Source organism: Dipodomys merriami, unplaced genomic scaffold (genome assembly GCF_024711535.1).
Source record: "Dipodomys merriami isolate MVZ:Mamm:240054 unplaced genomic scaffold, mDipMer1.0.p SCAF_5, whole genome shotgun sequence".
NCBI lineage: Eukaryota > Metazoa > Chordata > Mammalia > Rodentia > Heteromyidae > Dipodomys > Dipodomys merriami.
In genome coordinates this window covers 39,823,663-39,848,073 of record NW_027206068.1, presented here as the reverse complement: position 1 = coordinate 39,848,073, position 24,411 = coordinate 39,823,663, and the positions used below count along the sequence as shown (strand labels likewise).

Here is a 24,411-nt window from a genome sequence, read left to right as displayed (position 1 = left end):
AAAGTATTTTTGAGAAATAGAGACTGTACACAATGTTTTCTGTAATGATATCCTCTCAAAACAGATTTAATGAATTGATTTGCACAATAGAAGTAGAAGAGAGTTTACTTTTATAAACTTTTAGTTTTGTTTTATGTTTAGAAGATACATTAGCAATGTCTCATTTCTTGAAAGCCTTGCCTTTTATGTACACTAGGAACTTTTGTCTGTTAAATTGAATTTTATAGATATACAGGTATCAGGCTCTATCTTCATTCCAGGGGATATTTTTTCTATCCTCCTGCACTCTACCCACATGTTATATAACTGCCAACAATGGGGATTGGAGGTTATATTCATTTGCATTTTCATTAATATATGAAATTCTTGAGGTAGGTTATCTTCCTAAGGAAAAGAATCTCCAATTTTGGAGGCTGAAGAACCAAATGGCAGGGTGCAAGGCCTATTGAGAGGTTGGTATCATGGCTGCATCTTCTCATAGTGCGTGGTTATTCTGGGAATGTGTGGGAAAAAATATATCTGGATGTGGTGGGTCAGAGAGACTAAGTGGGACCCAGCTTTTATAATAACCATTTTGAAAGCACCAACAAGAAATAAACCAATAACCTCCAAGGTGTAAAACACCACTGATCCAGAGAGCTCCCACAAAGCCCCATCTCCTACTACCACCTTGAAATATTACTCAACTGAGTAATTTTTTCCCCCTTTTTGGTGGTACTAGGAATTGATCAAGGTATTCTACTCTACTATTTGAGCCACACTCCCAGTTCTTTTGCCTTTAATTTGTTTTTCCAATAGGGCTTTATTTCCCTTCCCAGTCCAGTTTTCTCTGAGAACAATCTTCCTAAATATACCTCTTTGTAGCTAGGATTATAGGTGTGAACCATTGAATCTGCCTCCCAATTGGGTATTATATTCAGACTTGCAAAGAAGAATCTTTAATAGGGAACACATTTAAACCCTATTTAATCCACAGAGGTTAAAAGACTTTGGACCTTTATTTTCAAGAGACTGACTCTGTTCTGGTTACATAGCTCCATCTTCCATTTCTAAAACATGTACAAGCTTTCTCAACTCAGGATCTCTGCACAAGTGTGTTCTCTATACCTAATCTGTGACTGAATAAATGTTTCTTATTATTCAGGGGCAGCTCAAACATCTTTCCCAGTTATCATATGTAAGGTAAGCTTCCTGCTACCCAGCCCTCATGACTCACCTTCCTCCCCTTAATTAGTTCTCTTTGTAACATTCAAAAACTTGAATTGTTTTATAGGGATACAGGTGGACCCATTGCAACAATGAGATGTACAAGTCGTTATGTTGAAAATGAACTTTACAACTTTAGTGGTGGGGGGAGGATTTGGTGGGGAGCAGGGAGAGGATGGGATGGGATGGGAAGGGAAAAAAAGGAGGAGGCTACAATGCTTGATAAGAAATGTACTCATTACCTTGCCCATTTAATTGTAACCCCTCTGTACAGTATTTTCACAATTAAAAAAACAAAACTTGAATTGTCTGTGTTTTGGGGCTGCTTCTCCTCCATTTAGAAGATCTATAAGGCCAGAGACAAGGTCATAGTTATTACATTATCCCCAGGAAACAGCAGAGTGTCAGGTGCATAGAAAGGGCTCAGAAATATCTGCAATGATGAATCAAAATTGGCGCAATCCTTCTTCCCCCTGGCTATGCAGTGTGAGTGGAGCTTAGTGACTACATGCAAAGAGTACTACAGTATGAGGTAGAGGCCGGGATAGAAAGCAGCTTTACAATGAAGAAAACTGGCATACAGTACCTGAGTCGTATGGTCAAGGTTAAGATCATGAGTGATGTCATGTTGATATCATATACCCTGATATGCTATAATAAGAATGTGTACTAGACAAATTACAAAATACCTGCAAGTACTGGTCAAAATCATCAAAAACAAGAAAAAGAAGAAACTTTCCTAACTCAGAGGAGGCTAAGAACATCTGATAAATAAACAGAACATGGTATCTTACATGATATCTAAAAGAGAAACAGGAAGTTAAAGGGAAACTACCAAAATGGAAATGAGTTTTTTTAGAAGCCAGGGTTGATAGTGATACCCATAATACTAGCTTCTTAGAAGGCTAAGGAAAGAGAATTAGTCCATGTACTTAGGGTCAGTGTGGGCAATAAAGTGAGATCAATTTCTTAACAAGAAAAATAAAATAGCTAGAGGTATAGCTTAATCAGTAAATGGTAAGATAGTATGAACAAGGCCCTGGATTCACTACCCAATCTCCTCCTCTCCTCTCCTCTCTTCTCCTCTCCTCTCCTCTCCTCTGTCTCCTCTCCTCTCCTTTCCTCTCCTCCCCTTCCCTCTGTCCCTCCCCTCCCCTCCCCTCCCCTCCCCTCCTCTCCTCTCCTCTTCTCTCTCTTTCTCTCTCTGTCTCTCTCTCACACACACACAAATAAAAGGTATTTAGTCAACAATAATGTACCAATGTAAGTTCCTTACACTATGACAAATGTGCTCTAGTGATAAAAGGTGCTTACCAATGGGAGACCTAGGTGAGAAGTATTTCTGATCTATTTCTCACATCTCTGTATTCATAAAATGATTCTAAAATTCAAATTTTTTTTTTTGGTCAGTAGTGGGGCTTGAACTCTGGGCTTGGGCACTGTCCCTGTGCTCTTCAGTTCAAGGTGAGTGTTCTACTACTTGAGCCACAGTGCCACTTCCAGTTTTCTGGTGGTTTATTGAAGATAAGAGTCTCACAGGCTGGTTTTTGAACTGTGATCCTCAGATCTCAGCCTCCTGAGTAGTTAGGATTACAGGTGTGAGCCACCAGCACCTTGGTTCAAAGTTAATTTTTAAAAAGGCAAAGTGGAAGAGGACAGCATTTTCTTAGTGGTGATTGATTATAGAATTAATCACAGAAGTAGAAAAGCTCTATCATTTCTAGTTTTTTGTATTTAAGTGGAATCAACAAACCATAACAACAACAACAAAATCTCTGTTCAGTCAAATGTTAAAGAGATTGAGTAGCAAATAAAATGATTAATAACCCTGATACAAAGGTATTTGAAAACTGACACATTCTGGGATAAAGACATTCCAGAAGAAAGCTTGACCTGAATTATTCTACATGGGACAAAGAAGAGATTAATTGTGTGGAGAAGAGATGAGGACAGAGGATGGGGAATGAAAAGTTCAATGTTACTCCTTTGAAAAGTCTAACTGATCTCGGACTATGCTAGGATCCTAATTCCATGCTACCCTGTATACTTTCTACAACTATAATTTACTGCAATGAAATAAATATTACAACTATAATTTGTAATTGAATACTTCCATACATATTAGCTAGCATCTTCCTCCAAAAGATGATCTGGTCATTTGGCTTTTAAAGATATCTTCTACCATTGGGAAGAGACATACTAAGCAACAAAGAAATCATCTTATAAATATGTTAGAAACAATTGCATGAAAGCAAAAACATTTGAATACTTATCTTGGGGTTCATTTCACCTAACATCAACTTATCTGACCTTTTCTGCTTGTCTCAGACATATACTAGTTATTGCAAATAAGGGAAACCATGGGACCCATGTTTCTCTGTATTTGATGTTGGTATAATTTGTTGAGGGGAAGGGAAAAAACGAATAGTTTAAATAGGGATACAGGTGGACCCATTGCAACAATGAAATGTACAAGACTTTATGTTGAAAAACGAACTTTACAAATTTGGGGGGGTAAGGGGAAAGGGAGAGGGGGGGGAGGGGGAGATGGGAAGAGATGGGAAGGGGAAACAAAGGAGGAGGCAACAATGCTTGGTAAGAAATGTACTCATTATCTTGCCCATGTAATTGTAAACCCTCTGTACTTTCACAATAATAAAAAAGAAAACAATTCTGGATAAAAAAATAAAAATAAATAAAAATAGATATCTTCTAGGTGAGTAAAAAGGGTGAAGGCAGTATGATAACACTGCAAGACCTGGACAACATAGGGCTAGGTCACTAAAGTTACCAGGCAAGATACATTCTGAAAGATCTTTGTACTAAAGTCCTGTTAAGATTTTGTGATTTAAGATAACTTTACATTTTTCAGCTTCAGTAGGGATTCTTGAACCTGGGGGTATGTGTCTGTCATCTAAACATGCAGGAAGCTATGATGGCAAAAGTTCTAAATGAAAAGATCCTTCACATTCACCAAGAAACAAAAATATAGGGATTAATTGACTCCGTCATCTATACTCAAGAAATCTCTGCCTTTGACATCTTATATTTCAAGCATTATATAACTCAAGTCAATTTTCTCAGTAAGATATTGTTGTTATATTACATGATGGTAATGAACCCAGTAAACCATTTACCCATGTAAAGAAAAGTAAAATAATACCTAGATGGTATTATTTCTCTAGTAGACATTAATCTAATTTTGGTCTTAAAGTCAAAACATTAAAAAAAGCAAAATCCTGCATTCCTTCCATAATTCTCAAAACAGATGTTTGGTTTAAGATCAGTAAGCAGTTCAGAAAGAGTTTCATTTTAAAATATGGTACAGCTGAACTCTACAAAAAAGTTGCATTAATTCTGAAATTTCTAATTTTATCCATTTATTAGCAAAGTTGAATATTCTGAGGCGCTTTCAGAGTGAGTTTCACACGCAAGTGGCAGAATTTACCCACAAAGCCCAGGAGAAATCACAACACAGCCCACCGGGCTTTTCTCTTCATGTAGAGGGGGCAGTGGATGGTACTGTCACAACAGAAGGAGGTCTGTCTCTTCCCATACAGGCCTTCCCCACTGAAAGTCACAGGAGGCTTCTATGCAAGTTCAGAGAATTATTTAGAGCCATGGAGAACCATCTGCATTGTCAAAACATTTGGAAAGAGGCGTGTAGATCAAGATACTGTCAAGCTGCTTCTGACAGGAGGCAAGCAGATGAGCCAAACCGTAACTCAGTGCAAGCTAATTCTCTTGCCTTCTCCCTTTCAACATTATGCTAGCACCAGAAATTTCCTCAAGGCTCGTGTGTCCATCCAAAGAAAGCACTGGAAGCAGCACATCGCCCTGGTTAATGTGTAAGCTAGTCCCATGAAATCTGGTTAGAATCGGTATTCTGATTTATTAAGTGTACTTTGAAGCCAGCCTTAGATTCTGTGTTTCTAGCAAGCTTCCAGGTAATACTAAAGTGGCTGCTCTCAAAATCTGATACTGAAGAACAAGAATCTAAAAAAATGTAGGTTATTCTGTTTTGTTAACTGAGACTCTGAGTCTCTGAACACATAATCAGGTCTTCACCAAAGGAATAACAAAGAAAGAGTAGAACAGTAAAATAAATTAGATCAAGAGCAAAACACAATCTGAATGTAACACAGGGATGCCATACTAACTCAGAAAGCCTCCACATCCATTAACCTAGCAGGTCATTTTATTTAGGCATGGTTCACTGAAATAAACCATTATGCAATGAAAGCTGGAATTATTTGATCCACCAAGGCAGGCAAATGTTGCTTCTTTTTTCTCTGAAGGAATGTATATGCTTGTAAAATACACCAAAGAGTTTTCTCAAAGCAATCAGCTTCTAAAGGAAAAAAAAATTAAAAACCAACTCTTTTTTTTTTTTTGCTATAACCTCTAAGAAAATGTACCATATATAACAAATGTGATCTTTCATTTTGGCATTCACTGTGGTTGAAAAGTGAAAGACTAAAAAATCACATTCCAGGATACCCTTGGTGACACTGAAGGAACTGAATTGATTAAACTGTCACTCATCATTTACTGTGGTGAGTGCTTCATTAGGCACCGATAGGCGCGATATATCTTAGTCAAATACTTCTATGGAGTATTTCACTCTCAAAGCAATGAGGTTTTGATATAAAGGGAAAATGTTAAACCCTGTTTTTCAAATGAATTATCAAAATTATTTTGATTATAAGGTGTACTTATTAAAAACTGAATACATCAGAATAAAAATTAAACAAAAGTAAAGGCGAGGTACAGAAAGCTAATGTAGTTCCGAAAAGTCAAGTCCCAGGAAGGCCTACTGCAGACATCAGGGTGGGCTTGAAGTTCATGTCTAGAGTCCATATCCAAATAAAACATGGAAAGCCAAGAAGGCCAACCATCTTCCAGTGCCAACTGGAATATACATTCCTTAAGGTCAATTGGTATATTTTGCTACTAAAGTTGAAATAGTATGCATATATGTATGTGCTTTATTTTTTTCTCTCTCTTTTTTTTTTTGTCGGTCATGGGGCTTGAACTCTGGACCTGGGTGCTGTCCCTGAGCTCAAGTCAAGCACTCTATCATTTGAGCCACAGCTCCACTTCAGTATTCTGGTGGTTAATTAGAGATAAGAGTTTCACGGACTTTCCTGCCCAAGCTGGCTTTGAACCATGATCCTCAGATCTCAGCCTCCTGAGTAGCTAGGATTACAGGCATGAACAACCACTGCCCGGCTATGTATGTATTTTATTAGTAGTATTTTCTAATCAGATGACAATCTGTATCTTTTTAGGCAGATATCTTTCTTTAATGTGTATTTACTCTTCTTTTGATAGATGCCCACTTTTAATATGGCTAAGAAATAGGGGACGTTATTTTTAGTTTTTCATTTTTATTGTAAAGATACTGTGGAAAGGGGTTACAGTTACATGAGTAAGGTAATGAGTACATTTCCTATCCAGCATTGTTACCCCTTTGTTTTTCCCCTACTATTCCTTCCTTCCCTCCCCTCACCCCGAAGTTGTAAAATTCATTTTCAATATAGTATCTTGTATTATTAGTTTTATAAGGAACCTCCATACTGATTTCCAAAGTGGTTGTGCTAGTTTATACTCCCATCAACAGTGCAGGAAGATTCCTTTCCAAAATCCTCACCAGCATTTGCTATTGTTTTTCTGCCCCCTTATTTGCAATAAAGAGTCTAGGATAATCTTAGCAGATGAGCAGAATAGCTCAATAATTATATACATACGACCATGTAAGCGAAATCAACTCCAAGACATGGACACAAGAGGTTTTCTTTGTCATTGTTGTTTTTAATGTACTATGTGATTCTTTTGTATGTTCTTTCCCCTATGGTACATCCTCACTTGTCACTTGTCACTGTATTTGATTTTGGTACCCTGGTATTGTATATATGTTTATCTGAGTTAGAGAGGGGAAGGGGAGCAACAGAATGGTGATACAATGTACAAGCGATAAGCCAATACAACAGCGATATTCACAGGACAGTATGTTGGCAATGATCTGTACAACTTGGGGGGACTGGGAGCGAAGGGAAAGTGGGAGAAAAATGAAGGAAGGAGTAACAAGTTTGACAAGAAATATACTCATTACCTTACTTTTGTAACTGTAACCCCTCAGTACATCACCTTGACAATAAAAAAAATAGCACACTAGAAATAAAAAACTCTGTATTTTTATACCATCCAATTACCTGAGTCAGAAACCCAAGAATAATCAAATCCTTACCTTTCTTTAACTATGCACCACAAGTGAAGGTGTCATATCTTAAATATTCCTAAATATGTCTCCATTCTAATCTCTACCTACTTTCCTCTTTCCTCTTTCCCTTTCTTCTTCTCTACCTGCTTCCCAAATGCTATTTGCTTTCACTATCCCTACCTACCAATATCAGTTATCATATCTCAGGGATATCTGTCCAAGTCCAAGAACAGCTCTGTCAGGTCAGACTGGTTACCCAGAATGAAGCACCCTTTGCCCTCTACCTCTCCTAATCATCCACCAAGGATAAATCTGCACTTTTACTTCACAGCTTCCATTCTATTAAATGGAAATATGTTGCAGATCCTGACACTATCTCTCGCTCTGATCTGCAACATATGCACGGGGTCTTTCTTGTGGAGTCTATTCTTATATCTTGAGGACCTCACAGCGCCTGGCATAAAATGTTCAATAACTTTAAAAGGAATAAATGAATGAATGAGAAGCAAACTATATCCACCAGTTTGCAAAGTTCATACATGAGATAGCACTAAAGAAAGACGACTGATTGAGAACTTATGCTACCATATGAAATTAAACATTTTAAAAAATCAATTCATTAATTCTACCAAAACATCTCAATCCTAACTTCATTTATAAGAGAAGCAACTCCAGTCGTCTCCATGGAAACCTATGGTTCAGCAGTACAGTCTGCTAAAATTTAGAGACCGAAGGACCCGAGAGAAAACTTAAAACAATGTTTTGAAATTGGCGCATAAAGTACCAGAAGCTTTACCTCTCACCTGGGCTGGAGATCCCTTCCCTATGACATGCTGACACCCTAGTCAGAACCATGTGCTTCTCAAGTCAGCATGTCAGAATAAAGAAGACACTTAGACAGCAACTTTGTTTTCTCTTCAGGTGACTCAAATGCTAGCAGGGATATAGATAAAACTCAATCATATATTCAAAATTAGAGATTTGGACACAGAGAATAATAAAACTATCCGGATTTACCACCACGGGCTGCATCTTCAAAGTATGACGGTTGTTAATGCCCCAAAATGCTTGACATTCAAAATAGATAAGTATGGATAATGAAGGCTCTAGAGAAAGTCTCGAAATAATAGCCCTAGGTTATAACAGATGACTGGGAATATTCAGAAATATTCAGAAACCAGTAATAATATCCAAATATCAGTCTCAGTAAATAAAAATGCAGAGAATTGTTTTCATGGAAGAGTAATCTAAACAAATACATCTATGCATGTATGTTTATATATTTATATGCAATGCAAAATACTGCATTGAACATCATATATTTCAACACTGAAGAAAGAGAGAACATCCAAAAAATAAGCATAAACCATACAGGAGAAGAAAAGGCATATCTTTAATTTATGCAAAATAAGAAAGTAGTATTTTAAGACTATCCTCTGTAAATGTATTGATCTTTGTGCAATAAAGTAGTGAATTAACAAGAAAATTTATAATTATATTAAAGTTCAAAGCAAATGACATATTCTAAATTTTTCTGAGAAACCATATTTGAATAAACATGAAGAGAATGCACAACTGAAATATCCATATAAATTATTCTCCTACAAGGATAATATTGAATTTCACCTTAAAATATGTTTAGTTGATATATTTAGATCCAGTCATCAAAGTGAGAGAAAATCTTTGATGGGAAGTAGTTAGGAATATTGAAATGGGCTCAACAAATCAGAATAACTAGTAAACATTTATCAGTAACATACATAACAGTCATTTAATATCTTGGGTAAGATATGAAAATGAGGAGGCAAAGACTTTTTACTGTGAATCCTCTTGGTCCAGGTTTTGGTGAAAGCTGTGGTATTTTTGAAGTACTGTCAAAGACTTGCCATAGAATATTGCCAGTATAGACTGGACATTGAGCACTGACTAAAGTTGAAGTTGTGAAATGGACTAGAGCTACTGGATACTGTTTGAGAGCATGGGCCAGTCTTTTTACTTTTGAGCATTCTGTAAGCTTTTGGGGAAGAAAGAGGAGGGAGGAAAAGAAAGTTCTATGGAAAGGGGGCTATCTGGGAGTTTAGAGTTATTGTTTTGTGGTTTGTGTAAGTTTGTTTTTTTCAGTTGTATATCTGTGCCACCATCAAACAATGAGCTTGAGAAATATAACCAAGTATCTTCAGATTTCAGGGGGTAGAAAGTGACCATAGGAAAACAGTATAAGAAAATTATCAATTGATTTCAGAGAATTACTAAAAGTCTAAGACGATTTTTAAGTTAAACATGTTAGGATTGAATATGACAAATAGTGGCTATAATGAAGTTTTAACTAGAGTTTCCATGAGGCTGTGAATATATTTAATTTTCAAAAACAAATATGGTAAAAATTAGCAATAAAGGAAAAATCATTTAAATTATCTAAAGGAAAAATCATTTGAATTATCAAATTATTAATCACAAAGAATGAATCATAAATTATCAACAATAACAGGGCACAAAACACATTGTGCCTACTATTAGTTTTCCTTTCCAAACAGACAAAATTATCAATCAAGAAACAAGATTTTAGCTGGGCACTGGTGGCTCACACCTGTAATCCTAGCTACTCAGGAGGCTGAGATCTGAAGATCACAGTTCAAAGCCAGCCCAGGCAGGAAAGTCCATGAGACTCTTATCTCCAATAAACCACTAGAAAACTGGAAGTGGCGCTGTGGCTCAAGTGCTAGAGTGCTTGCCTTGAGCTGAAGAGCTGAGGGACAGCACCCAAGCCCAGAGTTCATTCCCCATGACCAACCAAAAAAACAAAACAAAACAAAAAAAACACACCCACACACAAACCAGAAACAAGATTTTACCCAACAGTAAAAGAAGCATTTCTTTTTTCCTTCAGTCATGGAGCCTGAACTCTGGGCTTGGGCACTGTCCCTCAGCTCTTCAGCTCAAGGTTAGCACTCTACCACTTGAGCCACACCACCACTTCCAGCTTTTTCTGCTTATGTGGTGCTGAGGAATCAAACCCAGGGCATCATGCATGCAAGGCAAGCACTCTACCATTGAGCCACCTTCCCAGCCCCCCAAAAAACATTTTTAGAACAGATGTGGATAAGAGAAAAGCTGTTTCCAACAGATGTTGATGAAGGTATAGAAATTAATGCAGATCACAGGTAACTATAACTTGATGTTATAGTTAGAGGATTTAACTGCATAAACTCAGAAAAGAATGAAGACTTGGAGGCATGAGTGGTAAAAACTGTGAAGATATAGAATTTCATTGTGTATATATATATCACATTTTCTTGATCCATTCATCTACTGAGGAGCATCTGGGTTGGTTCCATATCTTAGCTAGAATAATGCTGTGCTAAACATAGTTGTGCTGGTAGCTTTAGTGTGGTCTTGTTTGTGAACATTTGGGTAAATGCCCAAAAGTGGAATTGTTGGGTCATAGGGGAGCTCTATGTGGAGTCTTTTGAAGAAACTTCATACTACTTTCCAAATGGTTGAACAAGTTTACACTCCCACCAACAATGCAGTAGGGTTCCCTTCTGTCCAGCATCTTTTGTTATTAGATTTCATGATTATAGTCATCCTAACTTGTTAGAAAATAGAAAGACTTGGAAAAAGTATATATTAAGTGAAGTAAGCCAGGCCCAAAGAAACACAGGACCCATCATTTCCCTTATTAGTATATGTCTAAGACAAGCTGAAAAGGTCAGATAAGATGATGTTAGGCAAAATGAACACCAAGATAAGGACACAAGTGGTTTTTTCTTTCTTGCTATTGTTTCTAACATATTTATAAGGTGACTGTTTTGTTGCTTTGTATGTCCCCTCCCCCACGGTATAACGCCTGTTTTCATTATATTTACTGTTGGTATAATTTGGGAAGGGGAAGGGAAAAAAACAAATTGTTTAAATTGGGATACAGGTGGACCCATTGCAACAATGAGATGTATAAAATGCTATGTTGAAAAACGAACTTTACGACTTTGGTGGGGAGGGAGGGAGGAGTGTAGTTAGTTGAGGAGATGGGAGGGCAGGGATGGTAGGGGAAAAACAAAAGAGGAGGCAACAATGCTTGATAAGAAATATACTTATTACCTTGCTTGAGTAATTGTAACCCCTCTGTACTGAATTTTCACAATAAAAAAAACTTATTAAAAGAAAAAGGACTATGAAGATGAAACTAACAGCTGGAAATAGGGTGGCAGGATGGAGAGTTTATATGAAGGAGCATTGAATCCATAGGCCTCCTCCATCTCCCAACTCACCCCAAACAAACAGCAGTGAAGCACATGAAAAATAATCCAAAAGGCTTCAAACTGAAGAGTGAAAGTTTTTTGTAGGAGTAAACAATGAAGAAAAGGACTCCAGTGGAAAGCATGCATTGGTCTATTAGCCCCCTTCTTATATGCTGATCTGAGATGTCAGTTGCCAGGAATAAGCATTTGAGATAGATTCAGGAATAGTTTTTCAACACTGATATATGTGAATCTCTCACTGTTCTTTGCCTGAACATGATGCAATGAGCTGACCAGTCAATTGGTCCCTCATAAATATACAGATTTACAGTGCCATGTTTATAAATGTAAATAGACAACATCTCAATACCCTATATTTGAAGAAAGTTACTAACACAGAGCAGAGAAAAAGGAACATGCAGCAATTATGTGTATGTTTGTATATAAGTATGAACATATATTTAAATTACAAGTACACATACACAATTTTTAGTATATATTTTTATTGTAAAAATACTGTACAGAGGGGTTACAGTTACATGAGTAAGGTAATCAGTACATTTCCTATCAAGCATTGTTACCTCCTCCTTTTTCTCCTACTATCCCTTCATTCCCTCAACTCCCCAACTCCTCCCTCCCCCCCCAAGTTGTAAAGTTCCTTTTTTTGTTTTGTTTTGGTTTGGTTTGGTTTGGTTTTGTCAGTCTTGGGGCCTGAACTCTGGGCCTGGGAGCTGTCCCTGAGCTCTTCAGCTCAAGGTTAGCACTCTACCACTTGAGCAATAGCACCACTTCCAGCTTTCTCTGCTTATGTGGTGCTGTGGAATCGAACCCAGGGCCTTATGCATGCATGGCAAGCACTCTACCACTGAGCTACCTTCCCAGCCCTGTAAAGTTCATTTTTAACATAGTGTTTTGTACATCTCATTGTTACAATGGGTCAACCTGTATCCTTATTTCAGCATTTTATTTCCCTTCCCCTCCTGAAATTAGAAAAATGTATATACAAGATGCAGGGCACTGGATCAAATACAGTGAAAACAGGGGTTATACATACAAAAGAAACAAAAAAATTACATAGTATATTACAAATACATTAAAAACAACAGCAAGAAAAATAAAACCTCATGTCCCTATCTTGAGGTTCATTTCGCTGACATTATCTTATATGGTCACATGTACATAGCTTTTGATCTTTTCTGCTTGTCCTAGACATATACTAGGAAGATTGGGAAATCGAAGACTGGGAAGATAGCCAGTTGTAAAATAAGGGAAAAGGCTTATTTTAAATACATGATAAAGATAGGAGCTCCCATATTAAATGAGTATAAATTTTCTGGAAAATACAAGTTTTTAAATAACTTAAACAGAAGAGTCTTTATATTGAAGAGATACTACTCATCAGCAATAGAAAAAGACACTAATAAAGTATTTATCATGAATTTGCAGAATATAATGGATCAAGAAGAACCCTAATACTCTCTAGGGGAAATATCTGAGGGGCATAAAAATGACTAAGAATCAGAATAGAATCAGTCTTCTTAGCAGTAATACCAGAAGCTCTACAGAAATTAAAAAATACTGAAAATGCGGAGGAAAACCAGACTTATTTTCAAATGTCCAAATGCATCTTTTCTTTAGAAGCCTAACAAGGAAGTCATGAAATACAGAATATAGAAATCTGCAATCAACAAAGCTCTAGATGAAGAAAGAACACATTCGAGAAGTGACTACTAAGAGGTCATATCAAAATAAGATCATATTGAAATTCCCAGAAGCTAGCAAGAGAAATAATCCAGGTAACTAAAAGGTTCTAAGATCCCTAGTAATGAACAGTTGCAAGTTTTTAGAGTCCAGTGACAGCTAAAGTAATGCAAGAGGAGCTTCATGAACAGCGAGTACAGCCAACCCTTTTCAGAAATCAGTCATAAAGTAAGGAATAATTAGGGAAAAATATCTAATCTAGTTCTTCTTTTGCTCTTTGCCTGAACTGGAAGCCAGCAGACAAAACAGTATCTAGTCATCAGGATTGAGGAAATGAAACAGCACAGAAGACAGGAAAGAACTAGAAAGAAACTCCAACAATGTAGTAGAGAGCATTCTAGGATGGCAGATATTCAAGAAGAAGATATTCTAAAGCAAGAAATCAGAGTTCTGGGAAAAGAAAGTGTCAAGAAAAAAGATAAGGGAGGGAGATGTCCAGAAAATTAAATGGAAAAAAATTGTATTAAATGAAGTAAGTCAGACTCAAAGAAACATAGGTCCCATGGTTTCTCTTATCTGCAATAACTAGTATATATCTAGGACAAGCAGAAGAGGTCCAAAGCTATGTACATATGACCATATAACCAGATGCTAAGTGAAATGAACCCCAAGATAGGGACACAAGAGGTTTTATCTTTGTTGCTGTTCTTTTTAATGTACTTATAATGTACTATGTGATTTTTTTTGTTTCTTTCTATGTTCTTACCCCATGGTACAACATCTGTTGGCACTGTATTTGATTCCAGTGCCCTGCATCTTGTATATACATTTTTCTAATTTGTGGAGGGGAAGAGAAATAACAAAATGCTGAAATAAGGATACAGGATGACCCATTATAACAATGAGATGTACAAGACACTATGTTGAAAATTAACTTTACAACTTTTTTGGGGGGGAGCAGGGAAGGAGGAGTTGGTGAGGAAAGGGATGGTAGGGGAAAAATAAAAGAGGGTCAATGCTTGACAGGAAATGAACTCATTACCTTGACCATATAACTCTAACCCCTCTGTACAATATCTCTATAATAAAAAATATATATTAAGAAAAAAGAAAAATGGTAGCAGAATGAAATAGATAGTGCTCACTGGAAATGGGAAGGGAAAATGGGGAAGACTAGACGAAGAAATTCAGTATAGGCCACCAAACAGGTACTCCTTTTTCTATTTTGTTTTTTTACAGAGTAGGGTAAGTATCACACAGAACAAACTATGATGTGTTTCAAAATAACAAGAAGGGTACAAAATTATCAACACATAAAAATGATGATTGAAGAGATCAAAATGTATATTACCCTAATATGATTAATACACATTGCATAAATGTATTACATAAATGCACAGTGTATTCTATAAAAATGTATAAACTTAAAAAGAAACAAAAAATTAAACAATACAGATAAGAGTTTTGGATGAGTATTTAAAAACAGGTTTTTATAGCTACTGGACAGATATTTTACAAATAAATAACAGTAGCAATGACAAACAACATACTAATAATGCTATAGACCATTATTAAGTACAAGGAAAGCAAGATGTATAAAAGGAATGATATAATCATGAACAATACTTGACTTACTACAAGTAAGTCATGTTTAAAAATGTGATGTACATTTCACATTGAGGGAATGAAGTGAAAGTGGAATGGGACAAGGATGATAAAGGAAAGGTAAATCTTCATCTATCATAACACCTTATTATGCAATCTCCCTAAAACCAAATCCAATATCTTTTTCTTTTATATATTCCATACAACCCTTGGATACTATACTCTAATAGAAACACTATATTTGCCTTGGTTAAATGACATACAGAGAGCTAAGAAGAACACTATTCTCAGTATTGGTTGGATTTTTTTATTTTCTAAAGAACTTCACATGTACTCTTGTTATTCTCACTAATCAAGGAGACAGATGAGTATACAAAAGGTTACAATAATGACATGACAGTCAGTCACTGTGATTGGCTATTAAGATAGTATCCAAACCAGTTTTGGGCAGTCAGCTAATTTGCCAATATTCATTTTAAAAAAACAAGAGAAATTTTATTTAGTAAGGAAGACAATATACAAAGCCACATTACATATATTATAATTTATCACTAGCTATAGCCCAAATATATTGATTGAAAATAAAAATACACATCCCTTCTTTTGCAAATACACACATAAATTAAGAATGAGATGTAAAAATTCTAAGTACATGTATGACAGAGAAATGAACTGTTTCCTTTGCTCCTTCCAAAGGTATCACTAAATGGTAGCAACTCTAAAATGCCATAATAACATACTGTCATAAAACTGTACTTACAGAGATAAGTCATAGAAAAATGTAACCTAAGGTATTATGCAAATATTTTAAGTTTGTATTCAATAGTCCATAGGTGGAACTAAATACCCCCAATGTGCCAAATCTCTTCTGACCCATGGATTTAGCAAATTGTTTCTTTTGTTACATGAAACATCTTTCTTACAAGAAATGCAACACCTCATACATACACTTACTCCATTTTCTTATGTGTATTAGGCTTACAAAATTCTTACTCTTAAAGGTGTCAGAGTATGATGCTAAACTCTATATTAATCTTAAATTTAAATCTTCAGTAGCAAGAATGGGCTCAGAAACCATGTTTGTTATTGGAAACTCAGCTTTAAATACTTAGTTGCCCTCTGATGTTTACCAGTTTCTTTGTAGCATTCTACTGAAAGTCATTTCCATCAAGCATTATTTGAGCAATTCTTAAGAGTTCTTAAAGAGTTATTACATTTGACAATGACTGATTCATGTCTTCTTTGGTCTTATGTCCTGATTGATTAGAACTGTGCAAACAATATTGACAGAGAGATGACTTTATAGAGCTTAGAAACTTGAATTCTCATTCTTATTAACATTCTTTTAAAAATGGGGTTATTCATTTTGGCAGTAGTGGTAAATCATGACTTGTTTTTGGAAATATATGTGCCACCACAGATAGTGGTACTATGAAAATAAATTCAGTTCAGTGATTCATGTTTCAGTTTATTTCAAGAATTCTTTGAATAAAGTTATATAGTACAATCTATTAAAATATGCTGTCAGGGGAGAAAGTCAAAAAGCCATTGAGAAGTGTGAAAACCATCCAAAAGATTTGAACTATGGAAAGGACCTAACACAACACAGAATATACTCTGTTAAAAAAAATGGAAACTTTATTGCATTTGTATTTTATAGTTTCTTTAGTAGTAAAATAAGACCAATTTATTATAAATCATCTTAAGGTAATATAGTGTGTTGTAAAGAGAGAAGGCTTTGAGTGGGCTGGCCTTGAGTCTGAATGTTGGCTGCAGTTAACTATTCTTAACTATACTACTACTGAGCCTCTTTGGGTTTTATATTATTTCAATGCATTATGGTACAATAGGAAAGTAATTAAAATGCAGAACCTAGAACACAGTTTATGTTCAATAAAACATCTATTTTTATACTGTTATTATAACTAAAGTTTCAAATTAAACCACAGAACCTCATGTAGAACAAATAATTTTCAGGTTGGAGGTTGTAGCAAGGTTTTACTCATGATTCTTTTTTAAAACCATGGTAAATAAAGCTGAGTCCTAGAAAATGTAGTTTATTCCATAGATCTTCTTATCTCAAAAGAGATCATTAAAGATGATGGCAGAATTTTGTACATTACCAATATGTATGGTGATTAGGCTTATTTAATAGAAAGCAATAGTAAATGGTTTTATAATAATAAACAGGCAATTTCTTTTCTGGTATATGCAAAATCCATTTTAATGCAGACTTTCTCCTATATATTAGGCTGGTATGGAAATTTTTCTTAACCACCCAGCTGCTATAATGTTAAATAAATTAATTTTAATCTTAAATCAGAGATGTAATAGAGAAACGGGTGATTTAATACGCAATCTCATTACATTTGACAGGCTTATTTATAAATGATTTGCCTCACATTTTGACAAGCATAGTTAATATGTTAATTAGCTTTTTAAAAGATGATGAAAGGAAGAAACTGACATGCTATCATTCTTTGCATACTGTGTTGGGAAGAAATGTAGCTGATACCCTCCAACCCTACAAAGGCACTGTAATGCTGAAGAGACAGTCATTTGAGACCTACAAATAATTGAACTACCTGATATTAATAATCCTTAAAATCATCCCAAACAGTGGTCTGCTTTAGAAAACAAATACAGCTCTAAACATATTTCTGAGAATCTATAAAGGAATTAGTTTATTTACAGTAATGACTTACCTAAACAGCCACAGCATAACTCTATGGGCAAAGGAAGAGCTATACACACAAACTGTTTCTCTTATGGGGGTTTCAGAGCCCTGTGAGCCTTTGCAGTTTACAAGCTAAGCAATGGCATCCTACACTCTTGACTTTCAGAGGTACACTGCTTAGGTCTTCTCCAGACAAACGTAGCAAAAACTACCTTGCCTGATGAGTTCTCAATCACACAGTGTCTCCACACATTTCCATAATGCTTGCGAACTAGGGAAGAAGCTCATAACAAGGCCTATGACTTCTATCACTTACTGACAATGTTAATGCGTATGTGTCTTCATTAATATTTTTATTGCCTGTGGCTAAACAGAAACCTAGAAAATGTAGTGCTGTGTAGGGATCGCTAGTTTTTAGTTAATACTCTCCTGCCCCAGAATGGTAAATGAACTGCAAAAATAGCCTAAAATTATTGCCACCTGCGTCCCTGCTATTGTCCGTAAGTTAATATTTGTACTTCTCTTTGGTGCAGCTGAGCCATGACTCAATTATAATCCCATTTCTAGGTGTCTGAATATCCAGCATGGATGTCATTGATTATGCAAAAATCAGTGCCCTGTGAACTTCTCTCTAACTGGAAAAACCCATATATTTTACCTGACTTGTAGCAAAACTACAAAATGGCTTTTAGAAAATGTCTGGGAATGTAATCAGATTCAGAATGACAGGCATCACACAGATATAACTCAGGTTTTAGGGCTTAGAAATGGAGTGAAAAATAAGCATGGGAAGCTGCTCAAGCCTAACACATTTACTATTTTTTTGGTATCAAATAATCTTGAATGTGGACAAAGGGGCATTTGGAGTCTACTATTTCTACCAGTTTTCTTTCCTTCTTCTTAAATAATAGTCTTCTTATACTTCCATTATGATGCTGTTCAAAGTAAATTGGCAAAAAGAGCCCAAGTCATCTTTCTTAAGAAAATGAACACACACACACACACACACACACACACACACACACACACACACACACACACACACACACACACACACACACACACACACACACACACACACACACACACACACACACACACACACACACACACACACATCTTTCCATGAGAAAAGGTTGGGGGAGGAACACAGACTGGAAAACAAATATACATTAGAAACAAACATCTGAGCAAGTCAGGTTCCTGTAGATTTTATATTTTAGAAGCACTCTTATAAGTTTTGGAAAAATTAGTCACTAATGTATTAAAAACAGTTTCTGATGATTATAAGGATACAATACTAGCCGAACTGCCAAGAAACTAAGGCAGAAAAATTTTAGGCCACAAATGTTCCTCAGATGTTTTATTAGACAAGTCCTTAGCTGAACTCAATGAGAGACAAACTAGAATTTCCACATTCAAAAACAGAGAAAAACAATTCTTCACGACTCAAAAATATTAAGTAATGATTATTTGTATAGCCAACTCTCAACAAAGGAAAGAAAGTAAGAAGGAAATGAGAGATCTAGTAACTGATACCCAAATGGATTCACTGGCCTTTATTTCTAATCCTTTCCTCTACTATAACTAATGGTCTAAATGTCTGTCTTGCCCCAGGACATAATTATCCTTGAGGAAAATTTTTGACTGAATAAATAACTTAAAAAAAAACAATGCAAGGAAGTGTGATGGAGAAAAATAGACTAGTTTAATCACTCAATAATAGCTGGTTATCTTTAGTCTTTGCATCTTAGAATATTACTAAAATGATTTTAGGTTTATTATGACATTCCAAAACTTATAATGGTAGTCTTAGGGCTTTAATTCTTTTATAATATTACTGAAAGCTATATATTTATACTTTACAAAAATAGTCACATAAACATCAAGTGTTACGTGTATTTTCAGTGGCTTTACAGGTCTTCAAGTCCCCTATCTAGAGGATTAATGAAACCTAAATTGGGAAAGTCTCCTGTATGTCTTGCATTTCAAATAACTTAGTTATTTTTTTTACCATATTTTTTTTTATCAAACAGAACAGGATCCAGACCTTAGCATTGCCTAATTTACTAAAAGCCAAGATCCCTGGGGCAGAGGACTGAAGAACATATATAACAGTAAGATAAATAAGACATGTTGTTGAAGTTTCACTGAGGTCATAAACACTATAAAACTGCATAGTAATTCTGTAAGACAGAGACATAACTATTAAAGGAAGAAAATTTCTGGGGATAAAATACCCATGTACTGTGTGAACAGTTTTACACTGAATATTATAATGAGTCCACAAGGAAACTTTTTTTTAATCAAGAAAAGACATGCTTGGTAGCCATGAGTGAGCTTGTCCTGAGTGCTAAAAATAAGATAATTTCTTTATATAATTATTATTATCTAAGTCACACTTAGTTGAGAACTCCGAGTAGCCTATGATTAATAATAATAAACTTTTCTTACCAGTTACTGAGCCACATAAAATGTATTTCTAATCTCTGTTGAACCACTGCCTGAAACTGAGACTCTCCTAAAATTAAATCTATATTTTTTAAAATAACCATTTCATTCCACTTTGAGTAATGTATATCAACAGTTTTCAGGGGTATATTATTAGTCAATTTATTGCCTAACATTTACAACCCAAAGTTAAATATTTCCTGAACTTTGCTGTGACTTTAAACATATCCCCTGCTACTTCCAACTATATTGTTACTTGCACATACACACTTCCTTGTTATAAAATTACAAATTAAGACCCTTAGGGGGAGAAAAATCACAGTACTGACAGTTAGAAAAATGTTTCTGCCTTTGTCCATCAAGAGCCAGTACCTGACACCATCTGCAGGCAGACTGATTAGGGAACATTCCCAATCATGTTATAAAAATCCAGTGGAATGGCCACACGCAGGCACCACTCCTGCATCATCAATCTTCATCTAAACTGTTAGGATGTTTGTCTAGACTTGACCCAGACCAAACACTGCACATAGATTAGCTAGTATAAAGCATTCACTCCTTACCACATGTCAAGGCAGGTGGAATATTCTGTGGAGCCCAGTAGGACATCTGGAGGTCTGTACCACAAGGTAACCACTTCATTGGAGTATGTGTGACTAGGGACGGATTTCGCTCTTGCAAGACCTGTGGGTTACATGAAACATACAGAAGTTAAAAGGACAATAACAGAACAAGGATTTTATATTTGAATGTTGTCTATCTTAAAAGGTCAATCTCACGACTGTAATTTGAATCATGAACTCAATGTCAAAGCTCACACAAAGGTTGAAGAGAACATATTGTGGTCTCTATGCTTTAGACATAAGCTAATAACCACTAACTTATGTTTGCAAATACAGCACTGCTGTCATGAATCTAACAGCATATCAGCAAAGAAAACAATATCTTAAAAAGTGTTAGCTGTAACAGGAAAGCGTAGCAATCAGGATTTTGTCAAGTCATGTTTCATAGAATTCTAGTTCAAATAGCTTACAAGTTTGTAAGTCATACCAGGAAGAGTTCCTTGTCAAATACTTTTGAGAAAATATGGATTTGGAAAGATAAACAGTCATTCAATTGTAAGACTTCTCAGTGCCACCAGTTTTTGTAATATGTAATATGAATCTGCAACACTTTTCTAAAGGCATTGCCCACAAAACGTGTGTTTTCTGTGTTTTGTCTAACACTAAAAATTGTATATTTGGGATCTTATTTGAAAACCAACAAAGTAATTATAAAAAAGAATAGTCAAAGCTGGTAAATCAGAAAATGACACAGAATATAATAAATTAAAATGTCTTGGTCTAATAAACTTTAACATGGAGAAAACCATCACAAAAATACCAGCAAAAGTATCTGCAATTTGACCTAATAACCATAAATACTTGAAAAGATTGGCAGAAAAATATGCAAATATCTCCAGGGGTTTACTTCTAAAACATAAGATTACCATTTTTTAAGTTAGTAAGTTATTCTGAGTCATCTCCCAAGATTTGTGCAATGAACAAATAATGTTTTGAAGTGACAAAACCTATAGACAGTGAAGGAAAACAATAGCTGTAATAGTTATGCACCTGGCTGTGCTCATTAATGTAAAGTACTACAGTATGAAGCTGGAGTGTCCCCCAATGGCCTACATGTTAAAAATCTCAATCACCAACCTGAGGTTCCAACCTGAGGTGGCAGAACCTTTGGGAAGAAGGATCTAGTGGGAAGAAGTTGGCTCCTGGGGACATTCTCTTAAAGGAGATAGTAGGATGCTGGTCCCTTTCTCTTTATTTCATGGCTATTATGAGTTGAGTAACTTTGCTCTAAACATGCTCCCTGACATGAAGCTCTTCCTGCCTCTCTGCAGGTGAGCCAAACACAGACTGAAACTTTTCAAACCATGAACTGAAACAAACCTTTCATTCCTTCCTTTAGGTAAATTATCTCAAGTATTTTCTTTGACAATGATTGAAAGCTGCTGATAAACAAGTAAAAAGTGTGCACCACAATGATACCTAAAGCGCATAAAATACCTCAATAGTCAACATACAGTCGTGTATAGATTTTCCTATGTTTAGACTATTAAAACTGTTTATGTAGCATTCAGGACCATGACTTAGACCTATTTATTGAGTATAGCATTCTAGTTTCAGAATTATATGCAGATTTTAAAATTAATAGGACAGCTGGCAAGACAAAGAAGTCTAATAAATTCAACTGTGGTGGCAGTCATAATTTTTTCCTGTAATGAAGTTTTACAATACACAATGGCATATTGTAAGATTCTTCATGTTTATAAATAATCCATATTAAAATGTACAGATTACATACAAACATACACATTCATGGTATTCAATTTTTCTGCATATAAATAAGTATTTTTAACAACAGATTTCCATAACCTCTTATTTATTTTTCTCCACAGGCTTTCATCCTAACTGAATTCAGGCAAACTAAAAAAAAAAAAAAAGGACAATCTGGATGAGAAAGTGTTTCCAGAATCTAATAGACAGATCACAGCTGGTTCCTCAAAGACAATGTTTCCATCAGAGACCAAAGAGCTAACAAAAGTCCTGAAATAGGATCTGACTCATGGCATGGTTTATTTGTCAAGTCAGATGAAAAAGAATTCAGACTGAATTCCCTTGGTATTCCAAGGTCCTACTGTCAGATGTTAGGTGATGCTAGAGAGATAGGAGAATAAAAGTTTGTTTTGACAGCTCAGCTGACTAAGCTACTTACTTAAAAATGTAATATTCATAGTTATAAAGACAAAACAAAATTCAAATATATAGTATAACTCAAAGATATAGCATAAATCAAAATATTATGTGTGGCTTTAAATCAAACTATATGTAGGTGGAATATATATGGAACATATAAATAAAACAATCTTCTTAATTTATATTATTTTCTTCCTTTCTATATATTTAGGTTAAAGAATGTCCCAACTTCATTCAGAGGGGCCACACAACTTACTAAAACAACAGTCAAAAGGGTGTATATTTTAAACATAAAACCTTTCAAAGTTTCTTAAATTGGTTTGTATTCATAAGAATCAAGAACATTATGTTTTTAAGATACAATTTTCTGTATTGCTTAAAAAAGCTCTCTTATAATCTCACTTTAATATAACCAACTGACACAGTATGTTGTTAAAAGAGTCTTGTATGAACAAGAAGTTTTTCACCTTAAATATGAGGTTTCTGTCCAGTTAACATAAATTCTAAAACGTTCAGAGAAGCAAGTTCTTAAAACAATGGTTCAAATATAAAAGAGAAAGAAAGGAAGACAGATCCCTTGAAGTATGATTATATAACTACATTTTCTAAATAGTTTTAGTAAAGATGATGCTATGTATTTATACAGTTCATGAATCAAACACGCTTACTCATGCAAAATTTATTAAACTGCATCTTCCAGCTGAAGGAAAACTGTAGGATAGGATTAATTAGCACAGCATGTGTGAAAGCTTTCTTTCTCTGTTCCTTGTCAGTTGCTATGGTTACACGACAGGAAGAGAACTACACTACCTTTTAAAAAGGATGAAGTTCATGGGTTAGTATCAAAACTTCTTATATTAATGTTTAGTCTGAATTAAAAGTCAAAAGGCAAAGTGAGATGCTAACCAGATGAGTGCACATTATTTACATGCTGCTGCTTTGGCTGAAGGTTTACAAGTTCTTTCAGGCACTTAAAATGCCTTGCATAACAATTCAAAGTATCAGCCTTAAAGTGTGGCCATTTCTAACCAGTGAAAGATCTTAGAGTAGAAGAGAAAACCATTCTATTCAAGATTTACAGCCAGTGATTAAAAACTGGGCTGTTCTGATTCTAATATAGAAGAATATTAGACTTCCAGAGGATTTAAGAAGCTTTATAGCTAACAACTTCCCAACAAAAAAGTTCCTTTTCATACCTCTATAAAATGGCTAACTGACAGACATAACATCTGCTGCTATGTTGAGCCTTTTTATCCTCCTGTAGAACAGAGAACAAATCCCACAAAACAGGGCTCCCAGCATTTGTTTAAGCAGGTCAGCCCTTCAATATTAAGCAATGAAAACTCATCAGGCTTTTTTTTTCTTACTCATTCTCTCTGCTGGCTTAGACCCTGATGGTCTCAGTAGACTCCCCAGTGTTTACATTTCCATTCTTTAGTTCTAGGCCACAGAACAGTTAACCAGGACTTGGTCTCTTCCTGGGATCTTTCTCTATTTTTTTTCCATACTAGTTTTGTATAGGGCTATATACTCAAATTCAGTATGTGACCATTTGCAAAT

The 24,411-nt window shown here is 35.4% G+C and overlaps 1 protein-coding gene across 6 annotated transcripts in view; it reads right to left on the bottom strand.

Moving 5' to 3' along the window:
- The window catches only part of Cdk14 (cyclin dependent kinase 14), a 558,419-nt gene that overhangs the window by 221,464 nt on the left and 312,544 nt on the right, over positions 1-24,411 (bottom strand). For all 6 annotated transcript variants that reach the window (XM_069996437.1, XM_069996440.1, XM_069996441.1 and 3 more), the window contains one exon: positions 20,665-20,785. In XM_069996437.1, the coding sequence (XP_069852538.1) occupies positions 20,665-20,785 (121 nt within the window). The remainder of the gene's footprint in view (positions 1-20,664; positions 20,786-24,411) is intronic.